General features: G+C 45.1%; 1 protein-coding gene across 2 annotated transcripts in view; it reads left to right on the top strand.

The window, feature by feature from the left end:
• Gria1 (glutamate ionotropic receptor AMPA type subunit 1) overlaps positions 1-21,451 on the top strand; it is a 309,950-nt gene that overhangs the window by 161,477 nt on the left and 127,022 nt on the right. For both annotated transcript variants that reach the window (XM_004836538.4, XM_004836539.4), the window contains exons 6-7: positions 17,134-17,295; positions 19,369-19,536. In XM_004836538.4, the coding sequence (XP_004836595.1) occupies positions 17,134-17,295; positions 19,369-19,536 (330 nt within the window). The remainder of the gene's footprint in view (positions 1-17,133; positions 17,296-19,368; positions 19,537-21,451) is intronic.

Genomic DNA, 21,451 nt, shown 5'->3' with positions numbered 1-21,451 from the left:
AATGTAATTTTATGTTATACTTATTCCCCTTTGTGAGGCTTTATTAAGATGTACTTCGCATACCATACAACTCGCCCACTTGGAGTATACAACTCAGTGGTTTTTAGTATATTCTCAGAGTTATGAAACCATCACCCAATCTTATTTTAAAATTTTCTGAAGTCATTGCCTATTACCCATCAAGCTCCCATGGCCCTAAGGGAACCATTGATCTACATTCTAGCTCTGCATTTGCCTGTTGTGTTGCCAAATAATATTCCATTATACAGCTATGCCACATTTTGCTTGCTCATCAAACAGCTGGCAGACATTGGGTTGCTTTCACTTTGTGGCTAGAATAAATAATGCTGCCTGACATGAGTGTATAAGGCATTCACTTGAGACTATACCTAGGAGTAGAATTCCTGAGTCATGTGCTAAACTCTATGTTCAACATTTGGAGGAACTCAAGTTATTTTCCAAAGTGGCTACAGCTTTCACCAAATTTTAATTCATAACAAATTTTGCCATGTGTTAATTTCCCTGAATGGTAGCTTTTTCTACAATGTTTATTACTCTGGCCTGTCTTTTTAATTTTCCATGTTTCCATTAAGATGAGACTCTTAGCTTTTTATTTAAAATAAATTTCTGGTTTTAACTTTATTGAACTGAGCATATAACCATATTGGGTTTTAGCCATGTTGTTTGGTGATATTTCTATGAGCGAGATTAGTAATTGAACAAAAGACTGACATTTGGTACTTATTTGGGAGTAAAAATCATTAGTCAAAGTACAAGTACGTGGATCTAAAAATGGAACCCAAACATCCTGCCTGATACTGAAATTCTGCCCTTCTTTTTGCTCCGGTCTTTAGCCTTAGATTGGCTCTTGACTTACTCTTCTCCTCCCTCCAAACCTTCCTTGCTTTGGCTGTTTATGTATTTCGGGGTCAAGGCTGGAAATAAGCAGGGCTAATCGGGACAGGTTAATTTAGACCCAGATGTTAATGGTTAAAATACATTATCTTATTCAGAGACATGTGCATTTTAAATGAGTGCTGCCTCTTCAGAGTCTAGCCAAAGATCTGACCTCCAAAAGATTACTTGGAAAAATGAATTTTTTTGAGTAAGGAGTGAGGAAAGCCCTTGACATCCCTTAAATCCGATGTCCTTGGTGCCAGCCGGCACTTTGGAAGGCAACATCATCCAACTCCCACTGGCTGGTAGGTAAACAGAAGTGGCAAGGGGACGTGACTTAGCCAGAGTCACATAGCCAGTAAGCAGGGGAGCCTCGCCTCGCACCGGAGTTAGCAGCACCATCCACTGCCTTTCCCACTATCCCAGGATGTGTCTCAGGGAGACCAGTGAGTCCCCTGCGCCTGGGGAGACACAGAACAAGCAGAGAGGGATGCAGTTACCTCTTCGGCCTTAGACGGAAATGACACATCAGTGGCCTCATAGCCACTGAAAGACCCCTGGTAATCACACTGCAGCCTCCACCCGTTACACAGTGACCACTAAGTCTCAGCATCCCCGAGTCAGTCCCTTGGGCTGCTCTGTCCTTCTGATCTGCATTTTTCTTCTTCTGACCTAACGAGTCCTCAGATCCTTACAACTGTCATCTAATAGGATGCAAATTGCATATACCATGCAAATACAGAAGCCTTGCGTGTTCCAATAGATTAGTTGATAATTAGGCTTCAAATTACTAATTAATTCAGTTTGAAACACAGTCGGATATGTGGTGTGTGTGCTTTTTCCCCCTTCAGAGGAATAACACAATTTATAAGATGATAATTTTTAGAAATTCAGCCACATAATTAGCCTGCTGCTGCATGGAACTGACCCCTTCCTTCAGAGTGCGTGTGATTAGGTTGTAATTATAGTTAGAGCCAAGGAAGCCTCTGGGAAGGAAGAAGCTACATTTTTATTTTTCAAGCCTGTCTGTCCCTGTCGGAATGCCTGAGCTTCAAAGTAACCAGCAGTATTTTTCTTGCGGGCCACACAGGAGGGTGTTTGGGGATTCAGACGGCCACCACTGGAGGGCTGCCAGAAGGAGGTGATGGACAGAGTCTGCAATAGTCCGCATTTCATCCCTAGGACAAAATACATGATGTACTACTTAGAAGCAGAAAGCTTTGTTCTGACTCACAGTTTCAGACTTAGGTCCATGGCCAGCTGACTCCATTGCTCTTATGCCTGCAGCCAGGGAGAAGCATCATGGCACAAAGGCATGCATGGTGGAAGGAGAGCTGCTTGCCTTGTAGCAGCCAGGAATCAGAGAGAGAGAAAGAGCCACTGACAGAGAGGAAGGGGATGGTCACAAGATATACCGTTAAAGGCAGGCCCTCAGCGACCTGTGTCCTTCCACGGGGCCCCACCTCCAAATATGCCCAGTAAGCTCGAACCCATCAATGGGTTACTCCACTGACGAACAAGGTCAGCGCCCTCTCGATCCAGTCACCTCTCCAGGCCCCACCTCTAAACACTGCTGCACAGGGGATCGAGCTCTGGACATGAGTCTTCGGGGAATGTGTCATCCGTAAATCATAACAGAGCCAGACAAACAAAGAAAAACAACCCTGCATTATGCTCAGATGCTTCCCTTAGCTAGCTTGGTGATGATGGTCACTCTCCAGATCTCCGTTACCTTGTCTCTCAATCGGACATAATATTGCCTGATTTACCCATTTATAGTATCATAAGGGAAGGACAAAAGATGTCAAATGCCACTATGATTTGAAAAGTTGTAAGTGTTCGACACATGTGAAATCCTGTATCTATAAATCCTCCTGTCTATATGTACTCATATATATATATATATATATATATATACTTGATCTTAGCCAAAAGGCTGAGAAGCGATAGTACTCATATATATATATATGTTTTGTTTTGTTTTTTGGTGCCACGGATTGAACTCAGGTCCTTGCACTTGCACAGCAGGCAGTGAAACCACTGAGCTAAATCCCCGGCCCTATGTGCTCATATATTGTTTGTATACAAATATGTGCATATTTATGTGTTTACCTATGCATTCATATTTTACACATATTTGATAGACTAGACATGTACAAATGTACATGTGGACATTTCTCAATTCACAAAGTGAACATGTACCATGCAGAAATTAGAGAGCTCTGCCACCATTTATATTTTAAAAGTTTTTTTGAGATATAATTCTTTTTGTTTTCTGGTACCAGGGGTTGAACTCAGGACCTTGCATTTGCGAGGCAGGCATGGTGCCATTGAGCTAAATCCTCAGCCCTTGAGATATAATTCTTAGGCCACAAAATTCACCTATTTAAACTATACAACTTAATGGGTCTTCCTATGTTTGCAGGATTGTGTGACTATGATCACAATTTTGGAACATTCTTGTCTCAGGAGGAAGAAACTCAATAACTAGTAGGAGCCATTCATTCCCAGTTTTTACACACACACACACACACACACACACACACACACACATACACTTTTCTTCCCCTTCACCCTTCCAGCCCCAATCATTTTTCTACTCTCTGTCCCTGTGTATTCATCTATTCCAGACACACATTTTTATATTTCTCCCTATCTAACTAATTATATATTCTGATCCTCAGGATAGCCCTTGAGAGGTTGGAAATGCAAATTTCATTTTCCAGATGAAGACACTGAGGTTCAGAAAGTGTCTGTGACTTTTTCAGACCCACAGTGTTTATTAAATGATGGAGCTGACCTTTCCCTCCGGTCCAAAGAACCCTAAATCCCATCTTCCTGGGACCGCGCCAACATGACTCCTGAGCATGGGGCAGCTGGGGTAGATGGGACCAGTGTGGGTCCTTGACAAGGAGCGAGGTCAACTCTTACCTGCAGTGGCAGTGATAGTCTAGAATCCAAACTCAGCCTCCTGAACGCTTATGACACGCCTGTCCCAGGAGACATTGATGGAATTTCACTAAAGTGATCATTTCTAGCAAGACAAAAGCTGAGACAGAGAGGGTGGGGTCAGAAAATCCCAGGTCTTGCTGGGGTCCCTGGGGTCCAGGGCAGCAACCACTTCCACCATCCACTTGCAGCGTGACTGGTGTGCCACGTTAGAGCTGGAGCTTCTGGTCCAGGCCTAGGTTCCCTGCCGCATCAGCCCTAGAAGAAGCTGGTCTTCACCTCTGTGCTCCCCTAGGCAAGACGCCTGCCGGCTTCTTCCGGAAGGCTGAGCTCACTCATTTCCTCCACACCCCTTTTGCTGCTGTCTCGGTGCCACACGGCCTCAGGTTTCCTTCCTGCAGACTCTCTTAGGCAGGTGGCAATGGCAGCTGTTGGGAAGGTGCCTCCGGGGTCAGACAGACCTGGATTTGAATTCTGGTTTTATACTTCTCGGCTGTGACATTCATCCAATTTCTTACATCATCTGAGCTTTCATTGTGTTGTTTTTATTAAAAAAGAACACTGTTATCTACCTCCTCATGGATGTTATAAGAATTAAGCAAGATTATAGATAGATAGATAGATAGATAGACAGATAGATAGACAGACAGACAGATAGATAGGGGCTACAGTAATACATGACCCCAACTAGGCCCTCAATAAATGTTGATAATCACTACCCTAATAAGCATCATCATCATCGTCATGGTTGTCATTATCATCTTTGGAGGAGAAGGAAGACATCTAGGTCAGGGACAAGATATTATCTTTGAAGTCTTCCAACCCCTCCTCAGGTTAAATCTCGCCTACTCACTGTGCATTGTAATAACCCCAGGCATCTTCTACTCGATGGGATTGAGATTAGACAACTGACTCGCTAGCCTAAAACATCTTCCTCCCTGTTTATCTGGAAGGAGCTGGAGAAAGGATTATGTCCAGCTTGTTCCCCCTTCACTTCTCAGTGCCTGGCAAACTGAGTTCCAGGTAACAAGTGTGACTTCCTAAGTCACTGGATGAAGGAGGGAGCAAACTGGCTTCTCAGGAAAGAATGTTGCACTAGCACATCAAATGCATTTATGGGCAACATCTTTGTGGCTGTGCTAAAAGAAGCAGAGAGAGCAGGAACATCAGTCGTGAGTATGAAAATGAGTAGACAAATTGGAGATGAGCCTAAGAGGGCTTCTGACCCACCGCCCATGAAAAGCCAGGGTCGCCTCTGCACCGTCCCTAATGGGTGCCCATCTGCCTCTTCCTGCTCGCATAGCTCCCAGTGATGGGGAACCCACATCTCCGGAAAGGGCTCTGGAAGCTTCCACTGCCTCTCTGGAATAGGGTGCAGCCTGTGTTCAGTCACACAGTGTCCCTTCTCATCACTCTACCTCCACTTGGCCTCCGGTTCCTGCAGAACACATCTGCGGCCCTTCCACAAGGCAGCCTTTGAGCATTTGGAGATGACCACTGTGCTGGCTCTTTGCTCTTTGCTCTTTGACCCTGGACACCTTCCCATTCCCCCAGGGCCTTCTCCCAGGGTATGGTTCTGACACACACGCGAACAACCATCAAACGCAGACCTACCGTGTCTATTTGTCTGGTACTGTGCTGGACTCATGCAAGAAGAGCTAAGAAGCACAGCCTTAACTTTTATCCTGAAACCAAAGCTGCCTTGTCTTCCAGCCAGATAAGAACACGTAAAAAAAGTTCTGAATGAATGCCAGGGCTATGCATGCACCACCAATGGCTGCCTGGCAGCGAGGGTTCACAGAAGGTCAGAGTCCAGGAAGAGCTGACGCAACATGTGCGCATATGCACTGCTGTGAAGAGGGAGCCTTCCTTGACTCAAAGACCCTGAGAGTCGAAGGTCCTCAAGAGGTCTTCTCACTAGCTCTCATTTTACCAAATGGACACTCTGGGCCCAGCGGAGGAGAGCGACATGTTTGAGATCACCCAGAATTAACAACAGGGCAGGCTGGGAGTTTCGGCAAACACTTCCTGCGGTCTTGTCACTACTTTTCCTTTCTCTTCATTTTCACCACGTGAGAATACACCAGTGTGTGCCCACAAGTGCCTGCATGCAAAACAAAGAGAGAAGCCGCTGTCCATCTCCCTTGGCCATCTCAGAGTTTCCCTTCATTGGTGGAACTCATGCCAGTCTCCTGTCTCCCTCCACAGTCATCTCCCCACTAAACCTCACACCTCTGAAGCAGTGAGAACATCAGGATCGGTCGATGACCACCAGAGCTGATGTGGCCCAGAGCCCCTGGGAGGGAAGGGTGTCGGTGGAGAGGGAGCGAAAACAGATGCCAGAGAATGCTGCCATCCTAGGTGACAGCAAGGCAGCGTCTGTATTACCCTTTACATTCAGCCTCCTTGCCTTCCACTCTAGAGGCTTCTGGGAGTTTCTGTCTCCTCCAAGAAAGGCGAGTTTATGGTCTCATTTTCTGAGTGAGAAAGATGGTTTAAATTATTGAAAGGTTGTGTGGCCAAAGCTAGAATTTGAACTCAGACTTTTCCAATTGGAAAGACTAGGCTTGCTCTCCATTGGGCCACGCTTCCCAAATCCAGAAAACCTTCACAGCTCTCTGGCCTGGTATGTGATTGAGCAAATCCACAAAATGCACTCTCTTCCTCAGAACTTCCCTGAGTTCAAACCTGGGTCTAGCCACTTACTAGTCACAAGCCATTTCTCTTCTCTCACCTCGGTTTCCCCGTTCGTACGCTAGAATGTTAACACGCACCTCATAACATACGGATGAGTTGATTTATCAGCAAGTTTTAGAACAGCAAGTTCAGCCAAAACCCAGGCTTTCATCCTAACAGCCCCTGACTTCCTATCATGCGTGCAAACCATTTTTTTACAGAAGCTTTTGGGTTGTTGAAGATTTGGCAGAATGTTTTTAAAAAGAATAAGTCCATCAACAGAACCTAGTTTGCCTCTCTCCACTTCAGAGATATCAAAAAGCTCCTCAAAGCTACAGTTGCTCCTCTCACTCACAATGAAGAGAGAGGCTCTTCCATTCTTCTTGAGGACTCTGGGTTTGTATCCCCTACACCTCTGGACTGTGCTGGGGCAGCATCCTGTGAACCATTCCAGACTGCAGGACACTGGCTGTGGTTGCTTTGCCTGAGGACGGAAACCCCTTGTGACACGCAATTTAGGGGCATCAAGGACGCCTTAGCAGCACTTTCCACAGGTTGTTGGCGGTGAAGTTTCACTGGCAGCATTCGGTCCTTCCATCACCTGCTCCTCTTTTTTCAGAGAGAAAAGCAAATAATATAGTGGGAAGGAAATGGAGCCCCCAGAAACACGGAGTTTTAGATAAGTGAATACTACATGCCACACATTGTCCTATGAATGTGACATGTGACACAGTGAATTCTCACCACAGCCCATGAGATGGGCACTATCATAATCATTATTTTGCAACAAAGGATCCTGAGGTACAGAATGAGTAGACATACAGCAAGGAGGCGGTATCACAAAGATTTGAACCAAGGGCAATGTCACAGGTGATATTGTGACAGTCGACCCTTTGTTACTCAAAGCAGACATGCTCTTCATGCCCAGAGTTCCTCTTGCTCTCTTTGCCCATCCACAGGCCCCTTTCCTTCTAGGCTTTATTGTTTCCCATTTGCAGCTTTCCTGGAGCCCCAGGGTCAAGTTGAGCCCACTATTTTGCTCTATAGTTCCACATGTAGGACCAGTCTTTCTCACTACACCTTACACAACCTGAGAGCAAGGACCAGACCTGTTTTATTCTCTTCTGAATCCCTGTATCTGCGATGTGCTTAGCAACATGAAGGATAGATGGATGAATCAATGAATGATTAACTAGAATATACCTTTCCCCATTTCCAGTAGCTTTCAGATTTGCCAAATATTTGGGCTTTCATTCTTTTTTGTTTTGTCTTTTCACGAATGGGTGCCTAGTATGTGTGAGGTCCTGTGAACGGCTAAGCTGTCATTTCAACAAATATGGGCCAGCTCTGAGCCTTGGCCTGGCCTTCTCAGATAGGAAGGTTGTGATCATGTCAAACAAAGGTGCTGTTGGTTTCAAGTCCATCAGAAACTCCAGAAGGATCCACTCCACACAAAGAAAGTTTGAAAGGCTGAACTTTGAGTTGACTTTAACTCTTGTCCCATAGTTGACCAGACCAGGGTTAGCTCTGACCACAACCAGTTAGGACAGAGTGAAGGTGAGGAAACTCTCTGGAAAACCAACCGATCACAGACCGGACCCAGCAGTATACCGTTGCACTCTTACATTGACAGTCCAGTCTGGGGTCTCAGACCTTCTACCACAAGGTGTAGCATTTCACGCTAAATCTCAGGTCTCAGAGGTATCAGCTTATGAGCCCATGACTAACTAGTACAGTGCTTTGCCACAATGGACACCTATGTGCTGCAATTACCCTGTTGTGTTTGCAGACATCTGTCTGTGCAGTTACTCCCTCCCTGGTTTCAGATGGAACTGGATAAGTATGTCCTAATGCTTCCCCCAGTATGGGTGACAGGACTATTAGCTGACTGAAGCATAGCTACATAGTCTTATTGACTTGCTGGAAACCAGAGAAGCCAGTCTGATACAGGGATTATACAGTGTGAGAACATGGTAGAGATTTGGTTTATTAAAGTTGCTAAAATAGGAAAATGTGAAGACTTCTATGCAGCAACATGGGTATTTGAGGACACAATTAAGTCCTTGGCCCAAGAGTATTCCACGAACTCATATATATCCATATTCGTGCCCACACATCTGTGTGAGCACAGCATTGTAGGTCAGAACTGGAGGGGCTCTTGGGAAAGAAATCAGCTGGCTCAGGAGTTTCCAGACTTTTTAGCTTGAAGCTCTGTTTTTCAAATGGCATTTTTGGAGTGAAGCTTCGTATGTCAAACAGGTTGAAAACAGAATGTGTTTGTGGACAACAGAGTGGGTAGGTAGCACCTTGTCCTTCTTCCCTTCTCCCAACACAGATGGTAACCTGTAAAGTATTTGCACCAGGATCATAGTGTGCAAAGTCACTGATCCAGTTGATCTCTCTGTTTTGTAGATCAGTAAATACATTCCACTGGAGATTAAGATGACTGCCTGAGGATAGACAGCTAGTGAGGCTCAAAGCCAGGCAGAACATTGTGATTGTCCTAGGACTCTTTTTGTGACACTCTTAGTTATGATCTGGTTTATAATATAATTCACAAGAAAAAGAAGTCAATGGAAAGGCCTCCTTGGTCCGTGAAATAAGAGCAGAGACTCAAAGGTGACAGGACTGAAATTATCATGAAAAGGTGAGCGAGGACTTTCGGTCCTTTCCTTCCTCCACACGGACATTGTGTGTGGACCCAAGGGGAATGCAGACTCTGTTCTCTAGGAGCTCATAGCCTTGTAGGGAAGATGAAGAGGACCACTGCAGCCTCAGATGGAAAACTGGGAGAGACTTAAGACATACTGAAAGACAGTGCTTTGTGGTTCAGCTTCCTAGTACCAGCACAGATTCAAGAAACAAAAGGCATGCATCCTGGTCTCGTGAAAACCTCTCATCATACAAAGATGCAGCCTGCTCCAAGTGCTTTGCAGTGAGACAGGAGATAAATGTATTAGACCAATGGGACCAGTGGTCAGGAGGCAAGATACATAGTGGTTCCGTGATGAGCCTGGAGTCTTGCTACTTGCTAGGACTGTGGTCTGCATCCCTCAGTAGCTATGCTACACTGGACAGAAGCCACTCCCTTACAGTCTTCTAATTTCTAGTTTGCAAGTGGGAATGATGATGGTACCCACCTCACGGGATTATTACGAGGATTAAATGAGATGACACACACAATGCCCTCTCCTCAGTGCCTTCTAGTTTGATACATGTTATACATAGCCATGGTTGTCCTTATTTTAGGCAAAATCTGCCTCCATGACATCTGAGCCTTCCTGAGTTCTGGCCTATTTTCCAGAGCCTCAGAGAACAATCCTTCCACCTCTCCCTTATGACAACTCTCCTAGAATTCAAGTACATCATTCACTTCCCTCTTGGTCTTTTATTATTTTCCAGGCTCATCAGCCCCACTTTTTTCAAGCGTTGCTAATGTAACAAGACTTCAGAGGGTACTCTACATAACTGTTCCCTCTGCAGAGCTGTCATCTAGGATTTTCTCTGACAATTTGGGGAACTTGACAAGTTCAACTTGTGCCATTCAGAGAATAAGTTTATGTTCTCTGATTTGGTCTAATCTTGGCTCTTCTAGATCTCAAGGGGATGGGGCAGAGGGAGAGCTCTCTCCCATGTGCCAGGACTTGTTCAGTGAACTTTCTTCCTTGGCCCCTTGCCTTAGCAACACTGGATGGTCCCTCTTCCTTCTGATGGGTATGGTGTCTGCTCAGGTGGGATGATGAGGGCTGAACAGCTTGGATGTGAAAGCATCCTGGAAAAAAGCAAAAGCCAGCTTTGAAGACAAAGCTTTTCATCCTCAAGAGCAGTGTTCCAATGTGTCTGCCTTGTGTTCTCTTGGGCTCCTTGCCTGATCAATCTCTGGTTTTGAAGCAATTCTAACAATGCCTCACCTCTTTTGACCCAATGACAATGATGATGGAGAATGTGATAATGGTAAGAATAAAATCCAGAGTTCCTAAATTCTTACTGGGTGCCAGACACAGTTAATCATAACAATTCTTTTAAACCTTCTGCTAATTCTATGATGTATGTGCTATGGTACCTGTAGTTTGAAAGCCAGAGAACAAAGCCTTGAAGAGGCTAAATAACCAGTAACAACACATAATCAGTTCTCTTGTTTCCAAGCCCACATGAAAATTAATAGTCATAATGATGGCCCAGACCCTTAAAGAGTTCTCCAGATATTCACAGCAAGATAAAAGCATGTCCAATGTAGTTATAGTGTTAAGCATCTCTTTAGGATATCATAATTATTTGAAATGTTTTTCCATTCTAATCCTTTGAAAATTATAATTGAAATGATAGATACATGACTATATTAAGTAGTTAATTTAATTAAGCACTTTCACTCCTAGCCATTCTACTTAAAAGGCTATTTAGCATTATTTTACCTCCTACAGTAGGTGCAGAGGAAGGAGTCTAATTCCGGCCAGTCCTCTAATCAGCCCTGTACAACTGTAGGCCACTAGTCCCCATTCTGGACCTCAGTTTCTCTGCTGATACAATGAGGGGTTTGGCCAGTTCTCTAAAAGTTTCCCTTCTAAATAGGTGAGAAGTCAGCACACTGTAGGCTATGGGCCAAATGACTCCTGAGCCAAGAATGTCTTCTACGGTTTTAAATCATCAGAACAAAAATCAAAAGAATGATACTTTGTAACATGTGAAAATATAAAAAACCGAGTATCATCGTCTGACAATACATGTGAGCCTGGGGACCATGCTCAGTCACTTGCTGTTGTCTATGGCAGCTATTATGCAACGATGACAGAAATGAATGGTTACGAAGCAATAAGGGAGGCAAACCCTAACTACAATCTACCCTTTTGCAGAAAACCCTTGATCCCCGGTGTAGATGCACAGCAGGTAGACACTAACAGACTTCGGAAAGATGAGAGGCTTGAGAAATAGCTCAACAAGCTTAAGAGGAGGATGTTAAGCAGAACTAGTGCATCTGGCCCTTCAAGATAGAAATCTGGGTTTAGAGGCCTGCTGTAACAGGGTGAGATATTTATTCTGGGCTCTTGGTTTGTATTAGCCATGATCTGAGGTTCTCTGCCCCTCACGGCCTGGGGGACACCCTAAATCTAAACCCGTGTGTTCCTCCACTGATAGGGCCATGCACAGTGGTAAACAGGAGATTTTATCACTGGGTCAGCATTTGAATCTTTGCTTTCTGTGTGATCTCTGGGAAGTTTCCAAAGGTCTCTGAACCAGACCTTATCAATAGAAAATTGGGGTGAACCCTCACCCACTCATGTGTGCAAATCAGCACGAAGTTCCCATTGTGTAACTTCAATTCTCAGGATTGCGTAGGGGATTAAAGAGGACTATGTATAAAAAGCATTTAACAGAATGCCTGCTTAGGATAAGTGTTTAAGAAAGATTTGAAATAAACTGGGCCTACTCTCAGTTTATTGTTTAATTTTTCATTTTCAATGGAAGGAACCTCAAAACCCACAAAAGATAGTTCAGATGAACTTATGCAATGCAGGTGAAGTGGTATTTCAGCCCATTATTATCATTGTGTCATTCTCACGAGCAGTACTTCTGAAGCTACATATTGGTCAAGCCATTGGCAGTGCCAGCGTGCTCTGACTCCAGGCCAAGAGAGGACAGGCTCAGCAGGGCTCCCTCCAGGCCCTAACAGCTCCAACACATGCAGTGACTTCTCATCTGGCCACTGCTGCTTCCTCCCCACTTCCCAGTGACGGAGAGGCAGTTCCTAACCACAGAGGTACATCAGGATTGTAAGGGTCTATTTTGATGCTTAATAGTATTTCGAGGTAATATAGTCACACGGCAGAGAATTACAGACGGGTACGAGAATTGAACACCTACTCTTTGCAAAGCCATACTTCTGTTTCTTATCAGCACATCGTTGCGGTGCATAATGGGTACATTCCTCGTGGGGAGTTGGTGCGTGTATGTAGCACATCTCAATTCCTCTTCCATCTGCGCTCCCTCCCCTCTCTCCCTCCTCCCTCTGTCTCTTGGTCCCCTTCCCATTTGAGAAAGATCCATCTCCCTCTTTCCTATTATCTGTCTTTTATTTTGCTCTTTATTTATATTTGGGTTTCTCCTATAAGAGAAACCATATGATTATTTAAGTGTGTGTGTCTGATTTATTTCACTTAACATTATGGTCTCAGGGTGCATCTATTTCCCGACAAATGACTCAGGCTTATATTTCTTCATATCAAAGTGGTACTTCTTAAAAGTAAGAATTTTAGCCCCTTTCTGTGTTCCATTATTCTTACTGTTTCCTCCATCCTTCTACGTAATGTGTCCATGTCTGTTTTTCTTGTTGTCAACTTAACCTCATCTGCGACTCCCATTAGAGGAGGAATCATTTCATCCTATTCCCCACATCCTCTTTTTATTGTTCCTTAGATGTGCTATCATTTGGAATTGTTTTAATGATTACCTTCATACCTTCCACATGTTGAACCCTGATTTTTGGTTCACCAGCAGAAAAGTGCTGCCACAATACAGATACAGCATCCGGTTTCTCCACAGGGCGAGAGAATGATGGCCAGCAGGGACGACTGTTTCACGAGAGCTCCCTGAGGTTCTCTGTGAGCCCTTCAAACTTAGGAGCACCATCCTGGGCCTGCAGGGCTTCAGCCCACTCATGTGTACCCCAATAAAGGTGGCATGCAGGCACCTCCCCACAGCCTCCACTCACCGTTCAGTTGTGGGGCAGCAGGAGATGCACAGAGAGGATCCCAGTGACCTAAAGGTCCCGGGAGCACACTCATCCCAAGCCCATTTGGCATGAGAATCATCCCCAGTGCCTGGGGATAGTGGAAGGGTTGTGGATTTAGGAGACCTGACTTCTCATGTTGAATAACTTGGAAAACAAGCACCTTATAGATCAATTTCACTCTTACTCCAAGGTACAGGGTACAGAGCAATGGGCTCAGCACCTGGATGCTTGTTATAAAACAGGCAAAATTGCTCGGAGTACTGACAATCCAACTTCACAGTTAAAACCTTTAATAGAATGTAATTAGCACATTAGTGTCCTTGAACAATATTATACAATTAATAGCACAAATAAAGCAGATCAAGAAAAATGCACTAATTACCCCGTATTACCTCCCAAGGTTCTTTCTTAATAAAATGGAAAAAGAAAATTAGAAAATGATTTAATTAAACCTTGGTTAATGAGAGTGCTCTGGGGACTAAAATGAGTGAGTCGAATTTTCTGGTTAGCTGGTAGGCAAAGAGTTAATAGCTTTATTCCCCTCCTTAGCCAAGAACATTTTTCTATATTGTCAGAGTCCTTTTTCTTGTGTTATGGAGAAACCAAGCCTCGTAATTATAAGAGACTCATTTCTCAGTGATCAAGGTTATTGTAAGGTTTATATTACCATTCCCAGCGTGACATCTTATATAGGAGGGGAAATATCAGCTATTAGATGAACATATATTGAACCCGAGTTATTTCTTCATGTGGGTGATTTTAGGTACCATCACAGATATGCACTTATCTATCATTCCTTGCGTTTTCCTCTTCAGGGTTACTGGGGGAGTCTGCGAGGGGGGTCCTATCCATTCAGCTCCACTAATGTGTGGCCAAAGCGTGGCTCCCCCACTGTCCTCAGACATTGTGCTGTGCACTGGCATGTGTTTCTGTTTGAACAAACCCTGGCATTTCCTTTGGACTGCATTATGCTTGAGGTGGCAGCAGTCAGTACCAAATGCCCAGGAGCTTGTGACAGATTTGAAAGTGGCAGAATTTGACTGCGGGAGATAATTTCCATTTCATTCTCTCAATAGTTATTTCATGAACAAGATGTTCTTTTTAAAGTCTCTAAAGAATATGGAAAATCTCTCCAGTGTGTACCGGCTGTTAACCAGTGGTAGAATGGCTGTGCTCCTCAGAAGGAAGGGCATCTTGAGATGCACACTGGGTGGAGAAACCTTATTCTGATTTCACCTTTACCAACAGCTTGTTGGTACCCTTGTGCAAATTGGCTACCTCTGTAAAACCCTGAAAACTGTGGCTATGGGGCAAATGAATCTCAAAAGTTACTTCCAGCCTGAGTTTCTCTTTTCAACCTATTAAAATATCTATTGGCATTTGCCGTCTGCTGATCAGATTTCCCTGGCTAATTGGCCTTCTTGCTGGAAATAAGCTTCTGGCTTTTATTTATTCACTCAGCAAATAAGTATTGAGTGCCTACTAGGTGCCAAGCATGGTTCTAGGTGCTAGGTTCTAGGACAATATCAGTGAATACTACAGAACGGGTCCTTGCCCTCTGAATCTGGCATTCAGACGGGATGAGAGGGGACAAAGGGACAAGATAACTTCAAACGTGAACAATGCTCTGGAGAGACTAGAACAGGTACTGAGATAGGGTTTGCTGGGATGGGTGTTGGCAGGGACTCGACTGGGTTCTCCCAGAATAGATCCCAAGCCAAGGATTGAGTACAAGTAGTTTCTTTGGGTGCCCAACCTAGAAACCGTGGAAAGTGAAGTAGGGACAGGAAAGCAGACCCTAAAGGACCACTGCGGGCTGCTGAGGGAGCACAGCCCCCAGGAGCTCACTAGATGTCAGTGTGGAGCATGCATTGGGCTTTATGCACCAGGGCAGAGGATGCTGGGGCACCTATCTGCTGCCTCGCCACATCTCATTGACTGAGAGCTGCTCCTGGACACACTGACTCCTCGCCACCTCTAGTTTACCCCACATGTGGGTGGAGAAGTAAGTGGCCCCAGTTAGGATATAATATAGAAATGCAAAGTGTAAAGGGAGTGGAAATGAATGAGGTGCTGACAGAGTCTACTACGAGGCAAGAACTGGCTCTTTAAATAGATGTTAGGAAAGACCTATCTGAAGAAATGGTCTTCTTGCTGAGATCCAAAAGATGGAAAGGAGCCAGCCAGGGAAATAACATTCTCAGGGAAAGAAGTGAAGGGCACACCAGGACGGGGCTAGGTTTGTTTATAAAACAGAACACTGAAGAATCACAGAATCTTAGAGACCCAGGTGGATGGATGTCTTTGAATCATGAAGCTCATTCTTTTAGCTCATTCATTAGCCGAGAAAACTAGATGGTGTCATGAGAAATTAACAGATGTGGACAGATCGCTGTGTGTTGAGACCAGCACTCAGGCCTCTCAGATGCTCACCAAGGGTTCCTCCATCCACCACAGGGCTTCCTCCACTCCTCCTGCCCTCTCTCTTGGGCAACTGACCCAAGCCATGGACCTGAGCTGGGGTCCGCTTTATGATCCCGGATCAAATCCTTGCTGTGAGGCCCAAATTATACATAAGAAGAAAGCCAAGTTAGCAGGAGTCTGTGTGAGATCCTACCTTGGGCTGCTGCCTGACCTCATTTCCTACCCTCTCTCCTCCCCTGTCACACTATAGTCACAGCAGCCTCCGTACTGTTCTGGAACATGCCAAGAACCCTTCACCTCTGGCCCTTTGCTCAGAACCCTCGCGCCCAGAGACCCCCACAGCCCACTCACAAGCTAAGACACTGAGCCAACAACTCCCCTCAAGTCTGTCTTGTACTTTCCTTCCAAAGCCTACTATGCCCCTTCCTTGTCCATTCACCCCATTATGTCTCTCTTCATAGGACTCATTTCTGCCGTACCATATGTGTGACGGACTCTACTGTGCTATACATGTGTTTGTTTGTAGTCTATCCTTCCCATTAGAGTGCAGGGTGCATGAGAGAAAGTTCTGCTTCATTCACCTCTAGACATAGTTCTCAAAGATAAATTGCATAACTGAAGAACTTAGTTCCAGCCCCATCTGTGCTGCTAACTCACTGAATGACTTTGTGCAACTCTATTCTTCAACTCCATCTCAGCTTCTTTATCTGGCAAATAGGCATATAATTTGTACTTTAAAAAGGGATAAAGTGAAATGAGGTCATCGATATGAAAGTACTGCACATTATTGAATATATTACATAAATGTAAGGTGTCCTTTTAAGTCGAAGGCTTCCTGAGTTTTACCAAATTTTACTGAATTGGATGGAAATTCCATTCTCAATAAAGAATGCTTTTTGGATGTTAGAATTGATCAGACTTCATCTGGTAGAGCAGATCCGGTCCACTGTGCATGAAAGAGCTCAGGGTGAGGGATGAAACCCAGATCAGAATCCAGCCTCTTCCACAAACTTACCAGGGACTTATGGAATCGCAAGAACCTGCCCACGATGGGCTTCGGATTTCTCTTCTCTCTAAGGGGTGCAGGGTAGGGGCGGTGAGTGAGGCAGGCGCTTGTTTCATATACTTATGCCATCACAACAACCGAGCCATGTACTGATCCCTCAGTCCTCGCCAGCCTTGACACACATCATTTTAGTGTCCCTTCTCCCCAGTTTCCTGTCCCACACTGGGCCGACAAAGAGATCATCAAGTCACTTAATCCAAGTCAACTAGAGACTTGGGAGCTAGTGTTTCCACCCAGGCATGCTGGCTGCAGGGAGCCACTTGTCACCACTGTGCTAACTGCACAAACCAAGTGATGACCCAGTTCCATCCTAAAATCCTGTGATTCTGCAACATGGGTGAGTTGATTTATTTAGCAAACTTGTCTTGATTTCTCCCCTTCCCTCCTTCCACAGGGCTTCATGGACATTGACTTAAATAAATTCAAGGAGAGTGGGGCAAACGTGACAGGTTTCCAGCTGGTGAACTACACAGATACCATCCCAGCCAAGATCATGCAGCAGTGGAAGAACAGCGATGCCAGAGACCACACCCGGGTGGACTGGAAGAGACCCAAGGTTCGGGGATGGGCAGCCGTCAGAGAAGGGCCAGCCTGGTCCTTTGCTTGCCCCAGACTTCTGGGAAGTGTTAGTTTTAGAAAAGAATAGCTTTTCCAAAAGGAACAAGCAAAGGAAAATATTTCCATAAAGGTTTTCGAGTATATAATGCAAGATTCAGAAAACTCAAAATGACAATGGTTTTCACAAGACAGACATGGTTTTTCTCTCTGGTATGCAAAATTCAAGACTCAGCAGTCCCGAGTTTATATAATCACACCACAGTCACCAAATACCCAAGATTCTTCTGTCTTGTTCTGCTGTCCTCAGCACATGGGTTCTGTCTTACAGTCCAAGACGGCTGCTTAAACTCCAGCCATCACCTCAGCATTCTACCCGGCAGGAAGATAAAAAGAGAAATGGAACACACAACTGCTTTTAAGAATTATTTGCAAAATTCACACACAGATCTTCCACTCACCTGGAAACCACCCTCATGTGACTACAAAGGAAGCGAAAAGCTTCTGTCTCTATTCTAGTCAGGGTACAATATCACAGAGCTCAGAAGGAAGCTTTACCCCTGTGGGTGGAGCGTCCTTGAGTTATACAGTGAGCTGGCCCTGTTCTGGACAGCCATGTGCCCAGCTGAGTATCGGGAAAACTAATTAAGGATTATCTAGCAGATCTCTACCTCAGAGTCAGCTGTCAATTATCATGCACAGTGTCCACTTCCCAGAAATGCCTCTCCTACTCCTGCAGCCAAATTCTCTTTTGTTTGCTATTTGAGAATGGTTCCGAATAAAGAGAGCAAGTAATTTTTCTTCCCGTGTCAGATCAAATAGCTTGGCAGTGGCTATGCAGGCCGCTGGGTTGAGAAGGACTCTGAGGCCAAGATGGTATCAGGGGCAGTGAATCCCTCCAGTCAATTTGGTTTGTAAATTGCAGGCTGTATAACCGACATGCTTCTCAGCCCACTATTGATCAAACTGACTTAATTCTTCAGCAGTGAAGACTTAGCCAGGTGTAGTGGCACATGCCTGTAATCACAGCTAACTTAGCAAGACTCTTACCTCAAAAGAAAAATTTATTTAGAACACTGGGGAGGTAGCTCAGTGGTAAAGTATTTGCCTATCAGGTCAAGGCCCTAGGTTCAATCCCCAATGCTGCAAGAAAGCATTGAGGGGAGAAATTAAGACTTATTTCATTATGAGCTTAAACAAACAAAAATCGCAAATGTGCTTTAAATCAAGGAGTGAGCCAGACACGGGAATTGATCAACTAATATGTGAATATACCACTCAATTTCCAAATGTAGCATAATTTTTAAATGAGAAAAAAGCAATGTTAAACACTAGAAAAAATACTTAACATTCGTTCTGCAGCTCTCTATTCTGTGAATACAATGTGCCAGACAGCACCAGAGGATTAGGAACAATTTAACAAAGAAGACAGATATGGGCTCCAAGCCCAGAAATTATTTTCCTGGACTGTTATCCCATTGTGGTCTCAACTACATGTTTTACCACCCTTTTGGTCATGTGGGGGAAAAACTGAGAGCTACCATTAATATACTCCAGGAAAGTACACAGGATGGAAACTCACCGCTTGGGAGACCCATGCACAGAAATAATTAAGAACTCACTTGTCTCAGAATATTTTCTTCTTCCACTGTTACAAGAGAGGGTAAAATAATCATTTCTTTTTGGCTCCCAACTGGTGGCTATAATGCAGAGAAAACCAACTGATTTTTCATGTGTTTGGCCTGCGGTGTGTTGTATTTAATGCATGCATTTCCCCCCTCTTAAACCAACATCGTTTGAAAATCACATTGCACACGCGAGTCTAGAATTCTGGCTTCTTTTTGAATGTCCCGGGGGCCATACTGAAGTCGCCCTTCAGAGCGGCCCTGGCGAGTGTAGGGAGCAGTGCATGGGAAGGGGCAGGGGTCGCTCCCTGGTCCACCACGTCCCCCAGCCCTGTTCCTTCCACCCGGTGTAGCGCAGTCGTCCTTGCCAGAAGCACATTCCCACCTACAGCTCCCCGCCATGCCTTCCCATCAGCTCCCTCTGATGCCTGTCTCATTCCTCTCTCTAGTACACCTCTGCGCTCACCTATGATGGGGTGAAGGTCATGGCGGAGGCTTTCCAGAGCCTACGGAGGCAGAGGATTGATATATCTCGCCGGGGGAACGCTGGGGACTGTCTGGCAAACCCAGCTGTGCCTTGGGGTCAGGGAATCGACATCCAGAGAGCCCTGCAGCAGGTAAGGCTGGCAGTTTTCCAATTTAATGGGATCCTACTGGAGAATTTAGCATCAAAGGTAAACAGCTATTAAAAAGAGAAGGGAAGGGCCAGGGATTTAGCTCAGGGGCTCTGGCACCTGCCGCCCAAGCACAAGGTCCCGAGTTCCATCCCGGGTACCAGAAAAAAAAAGAGAAGGGAAAACATGCATGAAGTTTGGAATAACCACTGCACTGTGTTTGTAGCTCTTGGCATAGATGGAGCCTCATGTCAAAAATTACACAAATATGTAATGGAGAATAGTCATTCCTCATAGTATAAAAGCTGTATTTTCTGCTTGGGGATATGCTGAACAAGGAAAGCCAATGATCTCTGTATTTAGAAAGGGAACTTGAAATACGCAGGGATGATGGCAGCGCACATTACCAGTCTCCTGGGCTTTGCTTTCATTACCTCTGTTCTGCCTGCACATTCCAGAAGGGTCTGCTGTATGGGGACACCTGGAAATGCTTCTCAGTACTTCTGATCCTACTGTCTTGCTTCCTGGCATTGCAATCATCAATTCTGTTTGAGCTTAGGAACAGTTAAAGAATAATAATAGAAACCCGTTACACCCACTACAATTGATTGGCTATGCAAAGGATTCTGAGGCTGAAAGCAGATACCACAGACAAGAGCATAAATATTCAATTAGTGATATGTCTGCTGTAGAAGCAGGATGAGACAGTGGTACCTGTGGGCATATATTTAACATTCCAGGTTTAGAAAACACTGAGGACTCACTCTTGGAGGTACTAGAAGTCTCTAGAAGTTCCCAAGCCCAAGCTGGTTCTCAGCCAAGCACAGCACGGCATTATGCCTCGGATGCCTCCTGATAGAGAAGCCATTTTTCCAAAGAGACTGGTGAGAGCTAACTGCAAATGAATGACAAATCATCAGGTATAACAGTAAATCAACAACAGGGAGAGATTTTGGTGTAAATGTCGCTCAGTACCCACCCTCCCCAACCAGTCCAGTTGCCAATTCTACTGCATTCACCAGAAGGTGGATTTGTGCTCTCAGGGAGGGAGACAGGTGTTTCTGAATGAAGGAGAAACACAAAGCAAAATGTACAACAATTCCCATTTGTTTTCCAAACACATGTGCACAGCTCTGGGTTTTCACAACCAAAAGGAAAGCCGCCAGTTGTCCCTCGGCCTGCTGAAGGGCCTGCATGTAGAGAGGATGAGAAGTCCTGTGCTTTGAAATGAAGCTAACCAGAAGCCTCAGGAACCAGAGGGACACATGCCAAGGTGGTCCCCGGTGACTAGGTAGTCACAGCAGACACCAGGCAGCTTCCTGAATGAATGACAGCCCTGGGGCAGCGTCTGCCCCCAGCTTATTTCAAATGCTCTTCCTGCCACGGCAGTGGACACAGACTCTGTTAGCAATGTAAGCCCGGTTTCAGAAGGTTCCAGGGACCTGCCCTTGGCTCCATGCCCCTTCCAACTCCCTGGCCTCCCCTATCTTAATGACGCCCCTGGAAGGGTATTCTGATGCCATGTGAGAGGCACGGAGCCTGAGAGGCAATGCACTGGCAGCAAGGGCTCTGAACCAGGAGGCGGGAGGGCTGGGCTGCAGATCTCTCTGAGAAAACTTAAAATAGTCATTCAGATCTCCCAGGGACCTCCTGTTCTTTATCCATGAAAATGAGGAGGTTGGAAAGACAGCTCCTAGGCCTCAACCGGCTCTGAGAATCAGAATCAAATTTTCGAGGCATAGTGGTACATTTTTATAGTCTCAAAACTCTGGGAGGCTGAGGCAGAAAGATGACAAGTTTCAGCCCAGCCTGGGCAAAGTAGCGATGTAGCAAGTCTCTGTCTTGTAATGAAAACATAAAAAAGGGTTGAGGATGTAGGTCAGTGTTTTTTTATCTCATGGCCTAACTTAAGTCCTAC

The sequence above is a fragment of the Heterocephalus glaber genome, unplaced genomic scaffold, assembly GCF_053883595.1.
Source record: "Heterocephalus glaber isolate CG9 unplaced genomic scaffold, H.glaber_assembly_v1.0 deba00001606, whole genome shotgun sequence".
Lineage (NCBI taxonomy): Eukaryota > Metazoa > Chordata > Mammalia > Rodentia > Bathyergidae > Heterocephalus > Heterocephalus glaber.
Note: the sequence above shows the minus strand (reverse complement) of the source record. Positions and strands in the feature narration are given on the sequence as shown.